The sequence below is a fragment of the Anopheles ziemanni genome, chromosome 2, assembly GCF_943734765.1.
Source record: "Anopheles ziemanni chromosome 2, idAnoZiCoDA_A2_x.2, whole genome shotgun sequence".
NCBI lineage: Eukaryota > Metazoa > Arthropoda > Insecta > Diptera > Culicidae > Anopheles > Anopheles ziemanni.
The window spans coordinates 31,504,996-31,530,022 of NC_080705.1; the positions used below are offsets into that span (position 1 = coordinate 31,504,996).

General features: G+C 44.0%; 1 protein-coding gene across 1 annotated transcript in view; it reads left to right on the forward strand.

Moving 5' to 3' along the window:
- Nucleotides 1–5,873: 5,873 nt before the first annotated feature.
- The window catches only part of LOC131293382 (nascent polypeptide-associated complex subunit alpha, muscle-specific form), a 92,828-nt gene continuing 73,674 nt past the window's right edge, over nt 5,874–25,027 (forward strand). Inside the window, exon 1 of the mRNA XM_058321461.1 lies at nt 5,874–5,914. Within this exon, the coding sequence (XP_058177444.1) occupies nt 5,874–5,914 (41 nt within the window). The remainder of the gene's footprint in view (nt 5,915–25,027) is intronic.

Sequence of the window (25,027 nt, forward strand, 5' to 3'; positions counted from 1 at the left end):
TTAATTCACTTAACACTTCCAGCGCTTCATCGCAGCTATTTTCCGCCGTTTTATTTTTCCCTCCCCTATCGGTCCGGGCTAGTTTTTCCACGTCGTTTGTTAGTGCTGCACTAGTTTGAGCTTTTTTCTTCGGTCTTCTGTTCTGTACTTTCCCTCCATACTGTGTGAGTTTCCACAAATTTTCCTCCCAAACGGTTCCACTTGCCAACCTCTTCCTCGAGTGGATGGATGTATTATGTTTTCCTAAGAGTTACACTTCTCTCTGCGCCTACCCACAATACCCCTCCACCAACACCACCACTGTTTGCTTCTTGACACTGCACGAAGATATCATTTCCACTTGGCTGAAGTTCCATTGTTATCTATTTTTTTCCGACGGTGCCTTGTTTTTCACCTTTTTCGTATGCCGCACACTTGCACCGTCATGATGTCCGTTGGAGAGCAAGAAAAAAACGCCTTATTCACGCTTGAGGAGGAAAAATAAGCTGCCACCCGAAAAAAACCCCGGCTACCAAATAAACGATAATACCCTTTCCTCGGTGGAGATGTCTGGGGGAGAAAAAGAGAACACATGCCGTGGAAAACAAAAAATAACAAAGCTGAAACAATGTGAGAAAAGTTCTTCCCAACCTTCTCGATCGCCCAGGTCCGTCGTTCATTTTCACGTTCACTTTTTCCCGTCTACCTACCGGCTTGCCTAACGTCATTGCCTCATCGACTTCCATCAAACTGAAGCTTATCATTACAGTGGCTTTTTCTGGCTCGTTTCCCTGAAGTGAAAAGGGAAGGACAAAAGTCGGGCGGTGTTACAAAAATAAAACACACAACATGCAGACCGTTGGACACTGGAGGATCTGGCCGCTTTCGGTCAACTCGAAGCAATCGATCGAGAGGAAAGTCCGAAAGCTGGACGGGTAGATTTTCCGAACCTAATGGGCCACGGTAACGGCGGAGTGCCGCGGTCAAAGTGTGCGAAACGAAATGCGATTTTCCCCGAAATAAACCAATCGCGCTGGAGAGTACGTGGCGATTCCGTAGTTCTTAACTTTGCTCCTTTACGAGTGTTTTTCTCTTCCTGTCCTAGTCAAAAAAAAAAAAAAGAACCGCCCTTTAGTGGAATGGGGTGATGATTGCGCCGTTAGTGGGCAGTGCAGTTTTCGTGCGTAATGAAAAGTGACGATTATTTCCATAACTTTATGAACCCCATCACGGGCAAATGGAGCGCGTTTACTAACTACCCGAGAGTGGTTAATGTCGAATGGGATCGAATTGGCGATTGAACGAGTAAATTAAACTAGTAATTCAAGTGAATCATGTTTATAGCCCTAGATAATACTAATAGAGAGTGTGGCCATGAACATCTCTTTGAAACAAACTTTATAGATTGAAAAATGATTTGTAGAACGTTCACGTTTATGCGTTTCTTTAAAGGTTTTACATAAACAAGGATTACCGCCAACTCCAAAAATTCCTAAGTGAATTAAAGCTTGTTATCTCGCCATTACAATCGACCGCGTTTCCTCTTCTTCCCTCCGCTTTTCATTCCAACGCCATCCACATCCCCACGGGCAACATTTACGAGCGGCCTACCGAACTTTTATCCTCCTTCGTTCTCTCGCACGGTAAATAATAAAAATTTTACACACCCAAATAAGGACATTTCCCTTTGTCTGCTCCGGGGCACACAGCTTTTGGAAGAATATTTTCCACCTCGGTGGCCTTGAAAAGGAAAACGGTCGGCGTTTTGGGTCGGCCAAGCGGGAAACATTCAATTCAGAACCACGGCTTTGCTTCGAGGATTTTTCTGTCTATCTCTGTGCTACCGCATGAGACCGAATCGTACCAACGTCATCCCCATACCTTCTCGTTTCCGCATTCCGGCGCTCGTTTGATATCGTCCCATGTCGGGAAACCCTAACAAGTTGAATGGAATGAAGAGCACTTAACAATTTTCTTAGATTTTACCGCTACAAATTGCCAAAATCGAGGACGCAGGATACGGGAAATACGCTGCGATGGGAAAAGCGAATGAAAATGCTAGAACATGACGTTTGTTCAACAATGCCTCACGGTGGGAGTCTAAATATGAAATATGGCAGGATGAGGTAAGAAATACAACTAATTCCCCTCCGCGTTCGAGTTCGAGGACTTCTGATGACATTATTCGCTTCAGAGTATCGTCGCTGCTTCCAAAGATGTCCCAGAAGTTGTTGCGGAAATGATGTTCACATTTCGTTCAAGGACACTCAATTCAGGAAATCTGACAGAAATAGGCGTAGAAGAACAGGCCTTTGGGGGAATGTTGCAAAAAGTATCCTGAAAGGAAAAGGCATAACGCGTACGTAGGAAGGACAACAACAGTGCGCTTCTTTGGTCGAACGTGGTGAGATAAATTTGAAATTGATTTATTTACCGTTTCGTTTCCGGTTCCGTCCAGCCGTCGGTCGATAGGTTCTTCCAATAGAACCTGGAATCTGACACAGAGTTCACTTCTGTCATTCCCATCGCTCGATCGATGGTTTTTGGGTCTTTAAAGATTTAAGTTGTGTTTTCTAACAATCTTTTCATACGAACACATGATTTACATTCTTACATGGAACTGTTTTTGACAAGTGTTGTTTATTTATAAGCTCTTCTCCAACCCTGATATGCTCTTCATCATTTAATAATATCAAAATTAGGTCAAGAGTTTTCCCCGACTTATTGCCATTTCCATCAGTTCTAGTAAAATTTCCCAGTAAAATCATCAACCATGCCAACCACTTCTCCGCATTACAAGTGTTTTCATTTGGCAGAATGGAACGTTGAGTTGAGTTGTAGAGTCGGTTCGGTTGCACGTAGCGACGTAGATTACGTTTCAATTTTCCAAGTACCGCAACCTGCTCGCCTCCAGCTATCAAATTGTTCCCTCTCTGCCGGATTGTTGCAGGATGAAAATAGAATTTCTGCGAACCTTACCCGTATCGAATCGCACTGGGTTGCAATTACACCACGCTGCTTTTATCGGATGCAGACACTCGGCGATACAGAAACTCGATAGCCATCAACGGAGCATTCCACCGGTTCCTCTCAACTCTGTATCCCTTCCGCTGTTAAACTTGCTCTAAGGTACTGTTAAAAAAGGGTTTTCCTGAAAATGAATTGGGGCGTACACATTTTGACCGCCGAAATCCATCCAATTGAAAAACGCCTTTTCGCGCGCCACTCGGAAAACAATTAACAACCAACACCGGTTGGCGGGTTTTTGGTGCTGGTCGCGAACGCTAACGCGAGTTCCACCTTCAAGGGGCCATTTTCTCAAGATTGGATGGTGACGGGAAAACAATAGCAGATTGGGCGGAAATTGTATCCCACACCCGCCTCCCTCTGCCCAAGTCAACAGATTAAATTGCACCCGGCAAACAAAGACCATCCGTTTTCTTTCCAGCAGCGATTTGCATCGTTTAGCTAGAGACCAAGTGGTTCGCGCTGGGGTAAGAGACGTCAGCAACGGTTGGCGATACAGTGTGGTATACACTTTGTTCACTACCTAGCAATCATGAACGTGTTAGCCAAAGTGTTTTCCATTCTTTCTTTTAATTAACGTTCAAGAAAAATATATCTATATGTGTTATCGGACAACAAACAACGATCTTAACAGTGCAAACAGAAAATAAAATACTTAAACCACTATAATTGTCTTCCGTCCGCTTCGGATAGTCTTTTGCTCGGCTTATCTCGGTGCTCGTGATCAGCTTTAGTCAGACCGCCGTTTCGCCGGCTTGCATACGGAAGAACGTGCTCGGATAACCCATGGCGGAAGGAGTGTTAGCCCGTTGTCATAGATCCCCAGTGATCCCTCGCTTGAGACAACACACTCATGAGTAGATTTTTCTATCAGTCCACCCTTTCGCGCGCGAGTTGCTTTTTTCCCCCGGTTATCTATCCACATTGGCTTTACTATTTTTCGTTCCTATGGGTTGTTTTTTATTCCTTTTCTTTCCCATGGGTTGTTTTTTTTCTTCTCTTTTCTGCTTACGTTCCCTCGACTTGTCACATCGCTCCCTGGGTGGCAGTTTGTCCGATTAAATCTAACGACGAAGCTCGCGTCCGAAGGAAATTGCGCTTTCGCTTCCACCCGGTTTTAATGGAGCGCAATCCAGCGGTTGATACACAAGGGCACTTTGTTTAACCGAAATCGTTTTTGCGGGCGTACGTCGAGTGTTTCTGGTGTTCCTTCTGTGTGTGTGTGTAGGGAAAAATGAACAGTGAACTAGGACCGGCTACAAAAACTAGCTCCGACTTCCGTACACACACTCCGTAGACAGCTTTCGTCAACCTATCCCTTCGGTTAATCTCAGGCGGTACGCTGCAAAAGTGAGCTAACGAAACTCTCTTAAACTATCCTCCATCTTGAGAAGCTATCATCCCGTTTTCATCAAGATAATCTTGTTTCCTTTGGTTAAGAGTTAGCTGAACGAAAGATGGTGAGTCGAACATCGGGACAACTTTTTCTTCTATCGGAGTGGCCGGGAAATTCTTGCATCTTTAAGTAGGGTTTTTCATGCAATGGAATCAAATTGCGATCGTTTAAAGACTGTATCGTTTGGCACCGATTAAAAACCCATCGGGAAACATTAAACTGGAAATAAAATTTCCAACATTAATTAGCTCCAACCGGGTTCGCCCGCAATTCACTTACCGCTGATTCGTTGCACGCACTCGCCGGTTAACGTTATTGACATGTCATTCAGCAGTTTTCCACTCTCGCCCGCGGGTTGAACGGCACAAAAAAAAAACGAGCAGATGTGGTAAAGAACGTTACAGACCCAACCGTTCCCGCGAGTCGCCCATCCCAGTGGAAATGTGGCGAACGGCTGGAAAATCAGTTCAATTGAAACGCACACCGGTTTTTGCCGGTGAACCGGCAGAGCGAATGCAATCACTTTTATTGCCCCGGAGGAGTCTCGTGGTTGACAAATTTACTTCAAAAAAATATATATATACGAACCCAGCAGATGCCTGTGTGTCGTCGATGGGTTGGAGGAAACGCGTAAATCACGTTATAAAATGTGGCTGCAAGTGGGAAAGTCGGGGTCGATGAGAAGGACGAAAGCAGGATCACTTTGCGTTAACCGCTACCGCAAGTGTGTGCTTGCGTGTGTGTGTATGTAGTGGTGCCAATCATGCCAACCTCCTGTCCATCATCATCAACGGCAGGCAAATTCAAGTGATCTGAACTGGAAATGCAAACAAAAATGGGTACAGTCGAGAGACGAGACGAATTGACAGTGTGCGCGCTCGCGAGTCCATCCGCTTTCAACCAAAGCGACATTCGATCCTACGATTGAATAGAAAAGGTGACGTGGAGAGGGCGGAAAAGAAAGAATGTTTTCCCAACAATAACGGTGGAGACATCAATCAAATGTTAATGTCCTACCGGTCGGTGCGACGAGCCCGAAGCGATGGTACCATTTGTTTGGGAAAATTGGCTAAATGGGTTTTGCCGTCGGTTGTTCCCAGCACCCCGGGGGTTGAGATAGGATAATTCTTTGATCCTTCGTATCGGTTTCCTTCTCTTGTAAATGGAGGAAAATTAGAAGTAACAAATTCGTCTGACATCAACTTCACTTATACATTTCTATTTTTCCGGTTTGTCACAACGATTTGCTTACAAGAGATTTAAACTTTTCCTCAGGGATACGACAAATTCACATTTTTCTTTCCTTGTAACCGATTTCAGATTACCGTCTCCGTCTCGGTGAGACACTTTCGCGGCTGCTCTGCGGGTGCTCGAAACGGTGGAAATTCTCGTCAGCAGGCAGCATCTGGTGCAGGACGGTTTTTCCCGGACAGTTTCCTCTGCCAACCTCGGGCGGCGCTGAGTGGTAGCGATGGCAAAGGCAGACTCGATACACAATGGACTAAAAACAGAGTAAGTATTTTCAGTGCGATTTGTATTGGTTTCACGATCCTTCACACAATCACATAAGCCATTTTAATTTATTTTGTTTAGAAAATAAAAATGATCAAATAATAGAATACCTCTTATGGTCATGTTGGTCTTGTAAGTCTTGTGGCCATTCTTAGTTTATGCGTCTTTATTAATGACAGTTCTCATCTTTTGCTTGAAAATTGAAGGTATTCATGTATACCTAACCAAACATCAAATACCACAGTATTTTTCATTTTCTATCCAAATTATAGAGCATAGCGAAGTTACTATTTAAACATAAATCTATAAAGTAAAGTGCGAACACTTTGGCGTAAATTGTCGAGGGCACTTCTTCACAGGTTGCTAGCGTCGTTTTTAATGTTGATATGTTCTCGACCCAGACAGACGTTTTTTACCTTTTTCAATAAGTTGTTTACTTTCTGTATGGAATTTTGCATAAGTTTACTCAGAATGACCTCACCGCATTTTTAAACTAATACTCCTCAAATATCATGCTTTAAGATTCAAAAATAATATTTAAGTTTTGGAGGCAATGCATGGCCAGTCAATAAACGTAAAGCACTCAACCTTATCCACTATTTAATCCATATCCCACAAATTACTTCACGGAGCATCCTCCGGGCAGTTGGAACTTTTTCCTGCCCGCACTAGTGGGACCCTGTTGTATTTTTGTTCCCCTCGGACCAGATCAATTTATCATTCCGACGTCGATAGCGATGTCGTTTATCTGGTCCATGGCAATTCCGAGCCGAAATCCAAGGACCAGCCGGACCAATGACAATTATTTTCCGAAAAATCACAACAGCATTTTATCCCCACACGCCCTATTCCCGATTCCGCTGGACGTCTATATTTTACTAATGGAAAGATGCAGCACATCGATAAAAACACAAACACACGATGAACGATGTTTTTCGTGCTGCAAGGATGCACTTCAGCTGCAGAACGATACCAGTGCAAGCATGGGAAGCGAGGGTATCCTTTCCCGTTTGACATAAGTGTGCATTCTGCACCCTTTTGGGTGGGAAAACTTTTGCCGAAAGAACTGACACTCCCATTAAAGTTGGACATCAATTTACCGTGCGATTGCACGGCAAGCTATCATCAGGGAGTTCGATCCGCTCGTTGCCTTTCGCTCACTGTTTTCTACTGTTTCTCTATGCCGGCGAAATAATACGAAGGACTTCAGGGTACCATAGAACCTCCAGGGTTCGTGTCTTCCATTCGGTTTCTTTTTCTTTCTGTGAAATAATCCTTACGAGGCTTACGAGCTGCCATTCTAAAGCTTCATCGGTATTCCCTGCCCCGCCGAGCTCACATGTTTGTTTCGTGTGAAAAAGAAATTAGCCAACGGTATCATTAGGCGGATGGTGGGGTTGCCAGCTGCATGCTCCCGCCAGTTTGCCAGTGGAAAATTACTATGTTTTGCTGCTCACGAAAATCCTTCGCTAGCATCGTCTGGCTGCAGTTGCACCCGGGTTTCGTTCCGTTGGGCGGCTAATGGGCTTCTACCGGAACAACGGCTTTTTCGGGAAAGGATAAGCGTTAGCGAGAGCCGTAATCGATAAGTCTGAGTTTTGATTTCGTCCTCCCGCTTTTCACAACCATTCCTTTCCTTTGCTATTCCCCAAAATCCCAGCTAATAACAATATCATGCCAAAACGGGGTGGGATTTGGTGGAACGGATTCTGGAGGTAAAAGATCGACCACAAAGCATCCATAAAATATACCTCCTTCTTTCATTTAAACGATTTGCTTTTTTTAACCCACATCCAGAGGAAGGACACACAAAACCAGCCACCATAAGGGCATACGACACACGACGTCGGTTTTATAATTGATGGTTTTTGTTACAGACAAACACATTCGATAAGTTGACTCCCTTCCTGTCGAATCCTCCGGCCGGCGGTCGTCTCAAGAGCCGATAATATTTCGGTCCTCCAGAGACCATCAACGTCAGCTTCACTGGCGGCGTTGTCCTCGTTCTCGCTGGGAAGGGGGAAAAACTGTCCATCGCAGGGCCGCAGATAAATGTCTCTAATGACTGTCGTCACGGTGGCTAATCAAAGCACATTTTGACCGGGTAGAGGGGAGATGGTGGCATCGGGCCGTATCCAAAACTGATGACGATGTCCTTTCGGCACAATGGGAGAGGAAATTAATTTTTCAATCGGACAGTCTCAGTCTTATGAAAATTGATTAAGTTTGCAAACGAGTTTTTTTCAAATCGTGAGTTATGGAATTATTCTCCATGAAATATAAATAAGTTAAATGATTTTATCATTTGACGGAACCAAAGTTTACGAAAAAATAGCCAATTAAATCACACCCAGCAAACTGATTTAATACAAAATTCATAGCAATTTTTCAAAATTTTTATTTAAATTTAAAAGATATAAATACTTTTATTTACATGCTATTTATATTACAACAATTTGTGAATTGTTATTCCCGTGCTGCTATACATTGTTTCCACCAGCCAACAGTGCACGAAAACACTTGCACATCCGGGGGAAAAAAACATAAATCGAAACAACCCCATGAAGTGGTTCCTCTTCGCCAGACGCGCCAGCCAGTCGCCCTTTGATCGTAACGAACGGCAACATCCTGAACCCGCTCCCGGAATTCGTCCCACTTTCCCGAAGTACGCGACCCTTACGAGTCGCGCAATGTTGCAATATGAGCTCGTTACACATTGCGCCAATGTGCGGAAAAGTCAACGCGAGCGAACAAGCGCTTTCCCATCGAAGGGACGAAAAAATTCATTGCCACGATTTGTCGCGTTAATATGCGCGCATATGTATGCTTCACGTGCTACCACCGTCTACCATCAAATCGACGACATACAAGGGCTGATGTTGATGGGGTTTTTTTCTTCGCCCTCCCTTCCCGCGTAGTGGTGTTGGTGCTGGCCACCCACTTATTGGGATGGTGACGATATGAGTTGCAGATTTTGGAATGTTGCGTTGCACTGAAGTACCGTGAGGCAGACGGTTGACGGCCCTCGAGCACGTGTCACCCTTTGCTTCCTTCCTCGGCTGGGTTTATGTTTTTCCTCTTTGGTGTGGATTGAATACGGCGTCGCCGGATGTGGTCGGAGGGTCGTATAATCCTAGTGAAATGTAAGCGAAAATGGTGTGTTCGTTTTCGGCCGTTTATTGCTTATTTTGTCACACAGAATAGAACATATTATTTTACTGTAACCACATTTTAGCAGCACATAAAGAAAATGTATGGAATTTTTAATAAATGGTCAATAAATTGTAAAGTGACACAGTTTGACCATGGATAAATTTGATTTTTGCTTGGAAACCAAATTAAAATTTAATTAGTCTCACACAGTATGCTGGATGTTTGCCAAAGATAATTTTAAACCAATTGTTTTGCAATTAAATGTTGCTCTCCTGGTCCCTGATTGGAACAGTTTCAATCTCGACTTCTCTTAGCATTCAAGCTTACCAACATTACACCCAACGATAGTAACCATACTCATCTCAATGGCCCGGTTAACCCTCGTTGGAAACCGAAAGAAGATTTCGGTTGCTTCCAATCAGACCTTTTCCATGGTTGCACATTTTCAATTTCAACTAAACCTACCACCTGCCACAAACACCGAATGTTGTCGTCGTTCTCCTCGGTGCCAGCCTCGGTGCTCCATCAATATTCATTATAATGTGTGTGAATTCAATTCCGGCCCACCATTTTCCCCCGAAGGACATTTCCATTCGATGATTCCCCACACGGGCGTGGAGAAGGCGGGTCGAAATTGTAACGCACTACGTTTCCTACGGGACGATTCCTGTTCGCAGTCCGATAAGTGCGAGCTCCGGGTTAACACGGGCACAGGGTAGCGGGAAAGGAAAAGGGCCGGAAACACTGATAAAGAATGCAAATTGATTTACTTACACAGGCACAGACAGGAAGAGAAGTGTCCGCACACAAACAGACACAAAAGAGGCAGCGGTTTTGAAGGCAGGTTTTCTGAATATTCAGAAAATATTTTCCCTGACGGTGTTTGGAGTCGGTCGGTCGTCGTTGGAGGAAAAGTGCCAAATCTGTCTGCGGTTTGTGCTCGTGCTTAAGGGCAGCTTTGGAGGGACAGATGCGTGTGTGTTTGTGTGTTTGAATGCAGATGAACCACATCCGAAAACATGCTGAAGCATATCATTTTCCATCCATCAAAGTACTGCCATCGGCGGAGTGGATGGTGGAAGAATTTTTGATGCATAAAGCCCGACTCACACATGATGGTGCTGGCGTTTGCCGAGCGTTTAGTGTAGGCTATTCAATATATGTAGAAGGACGAACCCGTCACCGATCGTCCGTTGGTAGAATGATGGCCGCAAGGGATCATCATTTTTTTCCTCCACCAACAGGCTTGGAAAATGATGGAGTTTTTTGGGTTTTCCAGGTTTTAAAGTCCGTTCCGTTTGAAAGGTTTTCCGCTTTTATAAACCATCTCCCTGTGCACCCTTCGTTGTCCTTCCGAACGGCAAACTCTTCCCTATTTTATCTTGAAAAAAAGGCCTCGCAACGCCATCGACCCATTGAAGCTTCTCATTGAAGCATGATCGTAGGGAAATTTGTTTTTCCCGAGACGATGAAGCGCAACGCGTGTGTAGGTGCAGCAGACGGGGTCTGGCGGGAAACTGAACTTTGCTGGTGCTCATTTCCGGTTTCCGGCGCTCGTCCTTCACACCTCATGGAGGGAAAATCCCACCGGCGACCCCAAAAGTTTGTTTAGCATTTATCGTCCCTTTTTTGTTGTTGCGACCAACACGCGTGCATGCGTTACGGATATGGTTGATTGTTTATTTTTTCTTAAATTTAAGTTTTGTTTTTCACTCTAACCAACAAGTTCAGTTTTTTGTTTTGCAAACCACCGGAAAGAGGCAAAAACGGGATGAATACAGCAAGCAACGGGAACGGCGTGTCGATCGCTCTTCAAACAATATGAAATGATTTACGACGGAAGCGAGACAGCGTTGGTGCTGGCCCCGACCCTTGCCGAGTACGCTTGGATGCGGAAAAACATAAAAGTTTAGACTGGAAAGGAAGAATAATCAAAGGAAGGATGAAACGGGATCCGCTGGGGAAAACCATAGCCAACGGAGGGGGGAAGTATTTTCGGTCCAGGGGTTATGGCTAATCAAAAACGGAAACCGGTGGTGAACATTTCAAAGCGATGGATGGTGGTAGGAACGGTTCGGATGGTCTGGAAAATTGTAGACGACTGTTTGAGAGGCGACAACCAGCAATCTGGCGTTTCCGGAAAATTCATGGAGTATTGGAGTACGGGCAGAGAACTGTCGGGAACTGTCCGTCAAAATTCCTGTCATTCACCGAAACAAATGAACAGTACGAGCGTTGTTCGGGGTGAATAAACATTCATATGTTAAACAATAGACGGAACAACACAGGAAAAAGGGAATGTAAATTCAATGTTCATACTTTAGTACCTACCCATCGCCTATCGTTTTCAATTTAAATTTTAATTCTTCATGACGAATCAAATGGGATATCATTTTAATGAACGTGCAACGTGTGAAAATTCCTCGCCTTTAAAATTCTGCAAAATAAACTGTTTTTTTTTCCTGAAAAACACCAATCGTACTGAAACGCAGCGGAAAACTTGACACTGCTGCAGAGTTTGAAAGCACCTCGCACCAACCACAGAACATAACCGCTATGTAAATGAGGTAACATTTATCACCTCGCCCCCAAACCATCGCCATTTCGGGTTTTCGTTCCGTAACCAAAAGTTTCCGTAGTAAACTTTCTCGACAGAAATTTTACAACCATAAAAAGGATACGAAACCGGGTAGCGCAAAATAATAATTCACTGCAGAACGCAAAAGCGGGCGGAAAAGTCCAGGTGCGGGAAAGATTAAATTCAATTTGTCACCTGCCGATTCCATTGGCCAGTTTGTTGGTATTCGTAAGGTAGTTTATCGTCCGCATGGTTTTGCCATCAAAGTTTTTCTTCTTTTTTTTTCGTCAAATTATAATTCTCCCCAGAGAATCGACCCGAGAGAAGCGAAGCGGAAAGAAAACAACCCACAGTTCCATGCCCAAAACACTCGCGCTCCATTCGGCGCCCGTTCCTTTTCCGTCTCCGTTCGCTATCAGTTAATTAATCAGCTTAAAAGTGCTGTTCTCACCCTTTACCCTAATTGAAACCCATAAAGACCATAACCTACCTCGTTCTGCGTGGTTTTGCATACATTCGCAACGAAGAAACAAAAAATAAAACAAAACCCCAAAAAAGCTCATCCTTTAATTCGTCTTATCGCACGAACCATCCAACAGTGTTGCCCCTCCCCCCACAAAACCAGATCTCCCGGGTGGTTTCTAAAAGCTCCACAGCTGTTATGCGTTAGTCGTTTATTTTTAGAATTAACAGGCTCTGGGAGATCATCTTTTAGATTCAAATTATACGTAGACCAATGTGGAGTGAAGTTACGTCCATCCAGGGAGATGAAAAAAAAGGAATCAATAAAACCACACATGCCGATCCCATCATCCTTTTTGAAGCAAAAGTTCTAATGTTTCTCTGGACAAAACTGTTGCCACTTACTTATGGTGATGGATTAACCCATGTAAAGGGAACCCTTTTGACTTCCAAAACCCAAGTACATCACCACAAAAAAGGAAGAATAGTTCAGCTAGATAACTTCGTTTTTTCCATTTTATGTCTGATATACCTTTGCGATCAAACACATCCCGAGAGCAGTCCTTGCCGAAACAACTTTTCCAGACCTTGAGCAGCGTTCCCTGAAGCTTTCCCACTTCCACATTTGTTACCAGCCATGAGAAGCATTTGCATAAATTCCATGCATTAATGACACACCCCTCCAACGTCCTCCTTCCCGCCATTTGCAGGAAACAATTCGTTCACTCACTAACACTTTCGCAACTGCCTGTTGGTGGCCACTTTAGCATTACGGCAACTTTTGCGGCTCGGAAAAGTCCTTCCTTGCAGCGTCTGCGACTCGCGCTGAGTGGTGTGTTATTTCAAAGTCGAATGAATTAAATTATTTCCTTGACCGGCGCAAGGGTCGATGGCCATGAAGGATGAAGGATAAATGCGCTGGAAATGGTGGTTCAGGAAAAAATCCAACACACACACAAACACACTCCAATGGCATCCCAGGCAGGAGGTGTGAAGTGGAAGGATAAATAAACGTTCCCGAAAAACATTCGAGACAAAAAATAATTTTCCCACCCATCGGTTCCCGGGTTTGGGATGCCCTTTCCGGGTTTGTACCCAAAGCGGGTGTCCAGCCAAATTTCATGCTGAAACATGCCGGCGTCTGGCTCATTATCGTTGCCGGTTCGTGCTTTGCATAGTGCTGCTTTTTCCATCTATTCCTTCCTTCCCCGTGAAAACCCTCTAGAACGATTCACTTTCGGCATGTACTTTTTCCTTTACCTCGTTCTATCTCGCTCGTGCCATTCCGTTGTTCCGCCTCAAATTGGGAGTTATCTTCCTCGCTCGCGCACGACTATGCAGCTGCATAATTTGGGATCCGCGCGAGATCATTGCACCACCGAGACCGTAGACTGGTGAAGACTGGAGTTTTCCGAAAACTTTCTCGCACGGTTCTGCCGAAAGCTGCTTGTGCGGAGCGGTTTGGGGAAGGTGTCTGCATAATTTTACCAGCAAAGAAGCAAGTGCAAGTGGATGGCGATAGAACGATTCGTCACGTCGTGCCTTCGTGCCAGACACAATCAGAGCGAAGTCGTGGGGAACAAATAAACACGCAGCGAAATAGACTACCAGACACAACAGAGGCGGACAGAGAAAATGCCAAGGAAAGTGAAGAAAACGATGGATGAATGTGGTTTTTTTTTGTAATGTGGCAGAATGAATTTGGAAACCCATAGAACCGGTAGGGAAGATGTAATTTTTGGAATCCAAATTGGAGTTTCCGCAAGGTTTGGCTAATTCTTAGAGATGTAAAACTAGCCTTCAAAATGTTACTAAAGCAGGTTAGGTGCTGAAGAGAAATTTCTACACCAGAGAAATTGAATCTCCAATGACATTGAGCGGCAACTCCATCACAGGATAGTCATCATCATCATCATCCTTATTGCCAGCATGTTATCATGTGACCATGAAAAACGGGAATGCCGGTAAAGGACCTACGGGAGTGTGCGTACGTTGCAGAATTTCCCTTTTCGAGGTGCGTCAGTTCCATCTATTCCATTACTGCGCCTTTCTCTATAACAAAATACTAAGAGTTCTCTTCTCGTACTCTTATAAACTCATCCAACTCCTTACCAGACCATATGATTCCGCTGTACTAGAGTAAGGTGATGTACCAATCTCTTTCGTAGCGTATAAAGGGAGAGAGAAAACGTATTCCCCTTTTTTGGTATCCGATACTGCAGTGTTTGTTCTCCCCCAGCGTTCGGTATGGAAGTTATGAATGAACCTTGGTTAAATCCTCTTTATCCCCTTCCGGAAGCATCCTCTTTACGGTTCACGGACTTCCGTGAACTCTGCCGAACGCCTCTGAGAGTGCCGGTGTCCTCTCCCGGCACAGATGTACGTAACGAGCATTCTTCAGACAACCGTTTCCCGAATGGAATAATTGCAGCATTCCTCCGGCGAAAGGACAACACACAATGCTTGGCCGAACGCGGCGTGTCTTAAACTTCGAGCACTCATTTCCGTAATCGTTCCGTGAGGTTTCCCAGCTCTCCGGTGGAATGTTCGTGAACGCGCGGATTGGGGTGGATCTCATATGGCCGTTACAGGAGCATGCGCAGCGACGTACCGTACCGGGAGGGCAAGGCACAGCTTTTCCGGACGCACGTTTTCCTCTGCTGTGTCAAGGAATGCTTCTATACGAGCTGTAGGTTCAATTGCAAGTGTTCAACATTACCATCCACACGCAGCATCTTCCGCACGCAAGCCGAGGAAAACCATTTCCAATGACAATAACCATAAACTACAGACAGACCGGGCAACATGCAAACGAAACAACCTTTAAAAAACACATACACACCCATAATCTAAGACGATAGCATCCGGTATGTTTCTTCAAAAGTGTTTCCATCTTGGAGAGTCCTTGGCGCAGAATGGCAGCAGAAAACAAAAACACGTCGAACAAATTCCGATCCTTTCTTCCATTGTTGAGAGTTTTCATCCGAGTAATTTCACATGATTCTTATGGCTTATGGCGAAAACAAACAACGAGTCGGACGTCTTTAGGGGGTGGGTGGGTGCCATTATCGTAAAGATGAGCGGCAATATGTCCCCTTCTTGGATTCCTTCTTGCGAATGCAGAGGTTGATTTCCATTCGATCGTATGATGTGCTTGAGAGTTTGATTTATCGTGGGTAAAGATCTCGGCGGAAGATAGTTGGAACGATGTTGTTTCCATCGGAAATGGTGATCTCATTTAAGATATCAGAAGGATCAAACGACTTTAAATAATTTAAAGACTATTTGTACAGGAATGGCCTTTCATAATGTGTCTTTATGTTCAAACCTTACAATCAAAATCTCGTTCTCTACATTTTTGTGTCATAGAAATTCATAAGTTATTTTTGGCAACATGATTTTATTCAATGACAACATTTTGAAACAAATACTTCAGTTGAGGTTATTCACACATGGTTCGTGCAAACACAGCGATGCAAATTATTAACATATCAGAAGCTTTATGTGTACATTAATAAAAAATACAGTAAAAAATTCGGTTTGTATGCACAGAAACTCATTCATTTGATTTATTACGCCATGATGCTGGTGACAGATATTTGCCGTCGATAGAGTTGACACTCGGCGAGCCTTTTATCCTATCACTTCCAGCTGGTCGAGTTTCCATTGAACAAAGCGATCGAATGGTCGATAAGTACCTTTGATTTTTACTCCCTCACGTGTATCATTTCGTTCGAAATGAGCACCATTCGATCTGAAGTGTTTTGCAATAGCATCGATATTAAGAGTAGTTCACTCGACATTTTTACACTTACATACCACGAGTGTGGCTATCATGTATCAATACGTTTTGTTGTTGAAGAAGCTGATTTGGTTTGCAAATAGAGTCCTAAGGAACTCAAAAAATTTGGACAAGAATTTTCTTCTTGCCTCTGATCCATTGGGTAGAAGTGTGAAAACCTTTAGACAATCACCTTATCAAGCAAACAGCAATAAAGTTACATATTGCTGCAAACGAGTACGCCCCACCCTTCCGGACACGACAGAAGATCCTGTTACAAACATAATCTTCTTACACTCCACCCACTGTTAGTAGTTATTCCAGAGCAGGGATTCCCATGTCTTACAAATGTCAAATAAATCACAATCAGAATCCGCTGCTGGGAGGCAGACACCCGGAAGCGCAATGGAGTCAAAAACAAATTCAGCATCTCACCCCACCAAGGACAATCACCCTCGTTTCCAGGGGAGAGTCCTGGTATTGGTTCTTGCCGATTCAATTCTTTCCAGCGTCGCCAGTGATGAAAGTTGTCGTGAAAATAGTACCCGCAGTACCAAGTCCGGAGTCTTTTGAGTAAGCAACTCTCGATGAAAATAGAAACCCAATAAATAAACAAGCTTGGCGATTGGTTGACTTTGTAAACGATTCTATCGCTGCAGAGCGACCGTTCGGTTGACCGAAAGCGGGAGACAAGATCAGCCCTAAGGCCCAGCCGCAGCCGAACCGTAAACGATGGGTTGTTGGTAACGGTTTGGCAAGGAGTTTTCCTTTGCCGGAGAGCGCTCGCATCGAAGGACTTTGGTGGGAAAAGATACACCATTTGCTTGAGTAATTTCTTGCGGTTACATTCCGATGCGCCCTGGCTTGTTGACTTTGGTCCAGAGAGAGCTAATAGCGACCCCAACAAAGGGGAACAAGAGACGATTGTCGAGGGTGATAGTGAATAATTTGCGTGAAAGTATCCTGATTCTGTTTCAATAGCAAGGATAATCAGTTCAATTGTGCATTGTTGCAGGATCGAGGATGAATATGTATGCATCTTGCACGCAAGGGGTATTGGGATAATGTTTATTTTTATTTATAAAAAAAATCCTTTTCCAAACGCTGATTTTATTGATTGCAATTTTTGCTTATTGTTGAAAGACAATCGCTTTCTAAAACTCAAATCACTACCACTACCTACTTAAAGCCATTTATTGTGGTATCATGAAATGTTTCATTAGCTTAACTTTTATTGTACTTACGATTTCGGTATGGTAAGCATTGCACTTCAACTGTTGGTTTTGAAAAATCCAAATTGATTTGTGTACAATTTAAATAAGTTGTAATTTTGATGTAGGAAATTTAAAAAATCGTTGTTGAACTCTATAACTTGAAAGTAGTAAAATGCAATGCGTTGTATGTAGAAATAGCATTAACAGACTGTAAGAGCAGTGAAATAAAAATAAAGGAATATTATTAATTGATGAATAATTTCAATCGATGGTATCATTTGATGAGGGCTTAAGACTTCATACGGTTACAAACATGTTTTTAGATTGATATTGGATTAACTTTCAGTGGCCATTAGGATGTAAAGACGGATCAATTGCGGTGCCTAAATTGTATTCTACTGAGGGTTCTCACGACAAACATTTTCATTAATTGACATTGGATCATCTTAAAGTGTTTTTTACCATTTGAGTTATATCCAACTGGTCTTAGTGTGTGTACGAGCGCTTCCTCTTTACGACTTTCCAGTTATTGCCAACTTCCTCCAAGCGTAGGGCGAGTAAATAACATATGGCCATTTCCTGCTGTTGGTTATGTGGTTAAGAATGACCAATAATCCAGTCCACTGAGACCACATAACCAAACCACAGAGTAGTGTTACTACACCATCGTGTGTGACAAATTCCCATTTAGCTCCATTGTTGGTTTAATGTGTCATTTTAAAACATCCTTCCAGTTTGATCTGTCACCGAACTTTAATGCCTGAATTAAAATCGATAAAAAAGAACAAATGATAAATGGTTCCCGCAGGGACACTTTAAGGTGTAATTTATCTGCGTCGACCCCGGATGGGTGATTTGAATTTGTTTAACATTATCTCCCCGTTGAAAAGGGGGATAGACAAATGTCGCTCTAATTAAGTTCAGCTTTCCCGCGCGCATTAACTGTAAACTTTTTCACAAACGACGGATTCATGCTGGTCGCATACATTTTTGTCGTCTCTGCCTGAATGTCTGAAGACGATTCCGAAAAGCATCAGCTCCCCTTCCGGACCTGAAACCGTTTTAGCAAATCGCTTACCCATTTACTCCTTATCGCATGCGGCTCATGTACGGCGATCGCATTATTTTAATTACGTTTGTATTACACGTCGCGTACACATCGGTGAATGATGAACTTCGCGCGGAAGTGGCCGCGCCGCGTTGCCGTTGCGCACTTAACCTACAATTAACGCTATCTTGCAAACGGGCGCCACCTTCCGGGAAACCTTCAGGCGCTAAGGAACCGCGGCACTTACAGCGTCGTCAAGCAACGGGCGCGGGATTCATAAAGTTCTAATATTTAATTATTCCCCTGGAGCCACGCAAGCCTTCCTTTACCCCCATTGCATCCATCCGCCCGGCCCTGGGAGCCTCGTTGCCTCGTCGACCGGCAGGGTTTGTAAAATTTCGCTCGAAAACGAGCCCTCTTCAAAAAGCGCACCAGCGTCTTGTGAATGGGAGAGCTTTTCATACGACCCGCGATGTAACACAGTTGCAAATACTTGGCTGTCTTAGCCTCCCTTACGTACAACGGTAGTGCCTGTGGCCGTATAATCGGCTCAGGAAATCGGTAAACGCCAAGCAGCGGAGAGTACTTAATGGTGGCTCAGTCGCAGACTTAGCGTCAGGCGTTCGTTCGTTCGTTCGTTCGTTTGGCAAGGCGTGTCATTAGCAACGCTTTTGGTATCATCCTTCGGGCGTCTGCAATGTTTTGTGAAGAGTGAAATATCTTAGTCGGACGGTATTTTTTGCTTTTCATAGATAAAATTATAATGCAAGTGTTTTGTTTATACGAACTAATAGAACAAACCTTGACGTACTGCAGATGAATGTAAAAACTAAGTTTATAAAAATAGGTTTCAAAAATTTAAAAAGTATTTTAAATATTTTCAATATTTCTGTATAGTATACCAATACATATTGCATTTCCTAGAACACTCGACACACTTGACGCAGTAACAATTTCCTAAGCTCATTCCACGTGCCATGTTTCCACTGCTGCCTTCAGGCTGTAAAACGAAAAAGAAAAACCCTACATCACCAAACTTTCGAAGAAGGTGTCAGTGTAGAATTTGCATAAAACAAGGTGAAATTAAATTTTCCCTATGAAGGCGAAAACTTTTGTCATTTATGATCAGCCGACCGGGGGAGGGCGGAAGGCGGCAGTATTGCCTTGAAACGTCACATTGGATCGGATGTTATAACGCACGTTGTTTACCTTTTTCAGTTCCTCCTGCTGCCAAAGTCATCAATGAAGAAGTGTATAGTTTCAAGAATCGTGCGGGGGCCTCAGGTGGAAAAAGGAAAGTTTACGTCTCCAACGTAAACTTTGGTGAAGTGTGGCGGCGTGAAGAGAATTAATTTATGCTCGTCTTACACGAAGCCCCATCGGTAGTGGGTGGTTTGTGGGTGTCTTCAAGGAAATTTTATAAAAAAAAATCAAATCTCTTATGGGTCCTTGGTAAAACGTTCAGTGAAATCTTTTTTAACAGTTTGTTAATACCAAGAAGCTAAAGAGGTTCTTAAAAAAAATCTATTGCTTCTCCTGAGCTTCCTCATTATATCAAGATGGCGAAGCTTTTTCAATCAATTTCGGTAATATTATGAAATATATTTTCATTTCCTTCTGCCGATTTATTATTCTTCGCCAGAAGTCCATCATTGTTTGCTGCACGGTTGACCATTTGCATCCTTATCAGTCGGGCGTGCCTTATTCGTGCTTTGTTCTCCGAGTGCCATCGCAAGACAAACATTTCACACTCGAAAGCTCTCAAAGTCAATCAGACGCTGGGTGATAAAATGTCCACCTTCCCTTAGCCGTTACGTCCAACGTGGTTTCCGTCCGTTCGGTTTTTGAAGAATCATTAATTTTTCCTCCTCCTAGTTACATCGAGGCGTCTTCGAACTGTCCCGGGAACATCTTGCACGCTTGCCGTTCTCACTAAGCCAGTACCCCGACCTGCGATTGACTTCCGCCTTTTCGATCTCTTTTTCGGCTCATCGCGTAACGCTCGGGGCGATGCGGACCCTGCCGTCGATGGACGTGCATTTATCATAATTCCCGCTCGAGTGGAAACGCGCCCGAACAAAGGCTTTTCGAGAGGAATGACTTTCGCTTCGACGTGGAAATATTGCCACCGGCGTCATTCGGCACCAATCGGCATCCTTCCATTATGGGCGAGGAAAATGATGAAGAAACAATCAGAAATCAGTTCAGTGTTGTCGCTCGGTCGGGCAAACTCTGTCTCGTGTCTCCTTTTTGCCGGTTCGGCACTCGAACTTCGCCTCAGGAAGCAGGTGACAGCGGGCGCTGGGATGAGTTATTGGGGATGGCGTTAGTTAGGGTTGATATTTGCAGGCGCGAAAAGTTTTTCGGCTGGAATATAATTGAAATATTCTTCGCAACGACAAGCTTTGAGTTTGTTATCAGCCGTCAGACAGGCCCCCTCCTTCCCGTCTGGCCAAACTTTACTCCTTCAGGGGTTCGTTTATTTCCGGGTGGATAAAAACTTTCTCCTTCATCGGTTCCGAACGCGTTTACAAGCAACGGTCCTACCGGCAAATGGTGCATAAAGGCGTGCAGAGTCGGGATGTTTGACGCTTCCACGTCACCGCTGGCCAATTTGGCACGAGGGATCATGTTCATCGAGGAAACTGATATTCACTAAGCCATTGTTTCGGAAGAGAAGAAAACTCCAGTACGAACGTCAAACCGAAGACTATTAATTTTCCCAGTCTTTTCTATTTGAATGATATCTCCGGAAACAAACCTCGTCTGCGCCATTGTTCGGCAGTGGGGGACTCCTTCTTTTCTGACCCGGGCTGTAAGAATCCCAGAATCTTCGTGTCCACTTCGCGAGCAATCGGGTGGACATAATCGTTAAACCGTTTATCGGGAACCATAAATCGATGATAGTAGTCGCTCGGGGACCTCGTAAAGATGGCTGAAAAAAAGTATGATAAAGCGCATCCTCCAGTCGTACAGGGCAAGGCGGACCAAAAACCACTAGCAATTCATATCTTCGCATTAGGCAAGGACATTCAATAAATTACGCTCATCCCACGGACGAGTGACATTCGGACGAGGAATAAACATTTCATCCCGGAAAGTTGTCCAACGTTGTTGATCAATTGGATATGATGCGCCATAAAGTGATCGTTCTTTTCTTTTCTACGCGCTTTTTCCCACGAGCGGTTGCCGCTGGACCGCGGAAATGAATGCATTCCATCTCCTTTACGACCGCTCGCTTGTGTTTTATAGGATTTCTTGCGCGTTTAATGTGCACGATGTTACTGGTGTGTTTCGTTCACAAACCAGACGAATATGTCATGGATTTCACTTCCAAGAGCATAGATTTTTGGGTCAATTTTAGGTCTAAATGGTGTAATAACATTTTCTAATATTTTAAATCACAAAATTTTAACTTTTACTTTCTTTTTCTATTTCAGGTAAGCTTCGTTTTGATGTTTATAACTTCAAACTGATTGGTGAGCAGCACTGTTTATACACAATATTTAATGAGTATCGGTATTTAAATATTTTAAATTTTCAATGTTTTCCGTGTGCTCAAACTGATTGGAAACGTCGTTATTTATTTTGCCCCCTTCCTTCGAGAAAGCTTAAATCATGCCGACACCCGTTGAAAGCCACGAACAACTAAACGGAAGAAATTTTAATTGAAGCTCTTAATTAATGCTTCGAGATCCTGTCAAGCTGCTGCTGGCGCAAGTCCTGCTTTCGGAGCTGCCAACCCCGGGTGCCGTATGAAACCGATAAAGCCATCCTCCTGCTGGCATGTCTGGCGGCACTTGACTTAACTAGTTTCTCATTCATTCACACGCTAGACTTGGCGTTGAAGTTGTCCCACCGAACCACTGCGTTCGCCCGTTGACGGGCCACACCCCGGACGCCCGATGCCCGCCAAGGTGTTGCTGAACTAGTAATGGAAATTTAAATTTTTAATATTCATCAACCCGACCGCGGCTAGGAATGCTAAAGGGTTTGACAAGTGCCGACGAGCTTGAGTATGATGGGTAGCGGAGTAGAGGGCCCGGTGCAATACCGATTTGCCATTCGATCGGAAATAAATCAAAGCCACATTGACAGGCTTATGTCAATATAGTGGTGCTCGGCTGGGAGAGGCTGCGGTTGCTTTACATTGCAATCCGATGACATCATGCATTTGCCTCCGGCGGGTGCACATTTCGAGAATGCAGTCGACCGTGCGTTAAAGCGGAATGCAAATGTGGAACTCGATATTATAACCTCGCTCTTCAAGCAACACACACACATAGACACGGCATAAAGCACCGGGAGGGCATGTTGTTCTGTACCCATTCACCTGCTGGAGTAGAGGACAGGGAACGACTAGAAAGTCGTCATCTCGTGCCAGACGTCGATGATATACCATTTCAATTTCATTCCTGCGGTGATAAAAAATAGCTTTTATAGGGTTTTGTATGGGTGAAATATAACACCGATTCGCTAGGCATGTAGTTTCAATACACCCGTCTCAAGTGCACATGACGACAAACGACCGGTTAGTTGAGGCAAATGACGCGCTCGGATGCACCACTTCAAGTACGGTCGAACGAATTGACTGGAATTTATTTCTAAGGGTACCATTGTCCCTGATTGGTAGAACGAACTAATGAAAACTAATAAGAACTAACATTACTTGAACAACGTAGTTCAACAAATCAATAATAAATCCCTGTTTGGTCTTAATATTGTCATTTAAATACTAAGCCTATATCCATCTCCTTTCCAACAGTGCGTCTAGACCACGTGAGTCCCTGACCTTGCGATGTATGTCACTCGTCTCGTCGACTAGGGTTACAAAATGAAGGCCAATCTATTGCTCACCCTCTGCTCCAATCGTCCTCTCTCCATGTGGGGAGCACCAGCAAACAAGCGAGTTCATCATCAAACGCATTTGAATGCATTCAACCGCAACCGCATCGGCTACAGCAAACACGTCCGTCCGTTCAACGACGTCCAACGACGTGAACGATTCGTGTCATAAAACCCGTCATTAGAGTGGAAGCACCGGGGGATGGGTTGTTTTTCTTTGGTTAAATCGAAAATTGAATCCTCACACTTTCGTCAATGAGGCTACAATCCTTCCGCCCGTCCGAAACCGATAACATCGTTCGATAGCGTTGTAGAACCCGGTTTAATTAAATTCTCTCCTTGTCTTTCCTTGGGCCAGCACCCAAAACCCTCCTGAATCGTTCCCCGCTAGCACTTTCGAACTTTAATTGGCGTAAATAATGGAGTCAGACCGCGTTTTCGCAGTCGCATGGTCCAGGCCGGTAAATAATGGTGTCCTCAAAACCGTGACCGGTGGAAAATTGTCTGCTAATCGTTTGCACGGTGGCAGGGAAATTGTGGGCACGAATGGTAGAAACCCGGGGTGGCTACTTTGAAAACAACATTCAATGGTCGGGGATGGTTGGAAAAAGGATAGCTAAGTTTGTATGTCTCATTTTATTAGAAGTGAATTGGAATCCTGAGCACTTAATTGGTAGCAATGAATTTCGGTATGCATTGTGTTTTATCACTTTTCAATGAAATGCATTTTTCGATTGCTGATTAGCTTCACCAAATAATTGCCATAAACGATTCTGATTAAAAAGTTATGCCTATATTTGGCTTCCAATTACATTTTCGATATTTTTCCAGCTCCAGTTTTGTGCTCTTTCATGCTTGATTCCTGCATTTGGATTTAATTTGTGTTTACAACTACAACGTTTTATACTCAACTGATTTTTTGTTGATTTTGCCCAACCTCACCTTAAAATATCAAACGAAACACAGCAAAACCTCAACTCAATTAACACCCGATTGCCCACTTTGTTGCTTCGATTTCCGTAAGCGCGGTAATTATTGCCTTGTGCACCGAGCGAAGTCCATAAACTATTGCAAATTAATTGAGGCAACGCAAAAAAACTCTGCACACGTACCCGAGGTAGTCAATACTCAGAGGCCGTTTTATTTCTGCAGCCTTTTAGCTGGTAGACTTTTTAAAAACACATTACCATTCCCCCACCCAACCCCTGGGTTGGGGGTTATGTTATTTTATTTTTACAATACTGTTGTTAACTATTTTTCATACATCGCCCAAAATATTGCCCCTCGTCGTTTTGTGGGGGTCAATTGCCGGCCATGTTCGCTTTTACCCTCTTCCAGCTTTCGAGTTTTAATCGTTACCCTTCGGTGGGTTTCAATTTTTGTGCGAGTAGCTTCCACCCTCGCGAAGCGAACGAGCACAAACCAAACAAGGTCCGCCCGCGGAACACGAATCGTGGATGAATATTTATGTTTTAATTAAACCTTAACACACGGCAAAGGGCTGCTCTATTGCTCTCGATTGGGATGGTACACATTACCGGCAACACAACACCGCAGGGCGGACAAGCGCATTGATACTGTTGTTAAAAATGCTTGCCGGAGAAGTTTGTCGCCACCGGTTTGGTCCTTTTTACACCGTTTTTTTTTTTGTCACACCGTCCCCTCCTCCGAATGGCGCGAATCCTTTCACTCGCTCCCGGGGTCGTAAATTATCCAACTCGATTTCCGGCCCGAAATGATGCATGGTCGAGCCGTGCAAACAGCGAACGGATGGACGTTATACCGCGCCGTCGCACCACAGGAATGCCAGAAAAAAAGTGGAATAAAAAGGCCGTTAGCGTTCAATTTGTTGTTTTTCTTCGCAGCCCTTGGGTAGAAACACTTTTTCACTTCCAATTTGCAATGTCAATGTTAACATCAAGGGCAAGGGAGCGTACGCGATTGAAATGCGTATTCCCCGCACAGAAATGGAGATAGAATTGTCGTGATTCACAAAACGGGACCCCATTAAAGGGAAATAAATGTTCCCCAA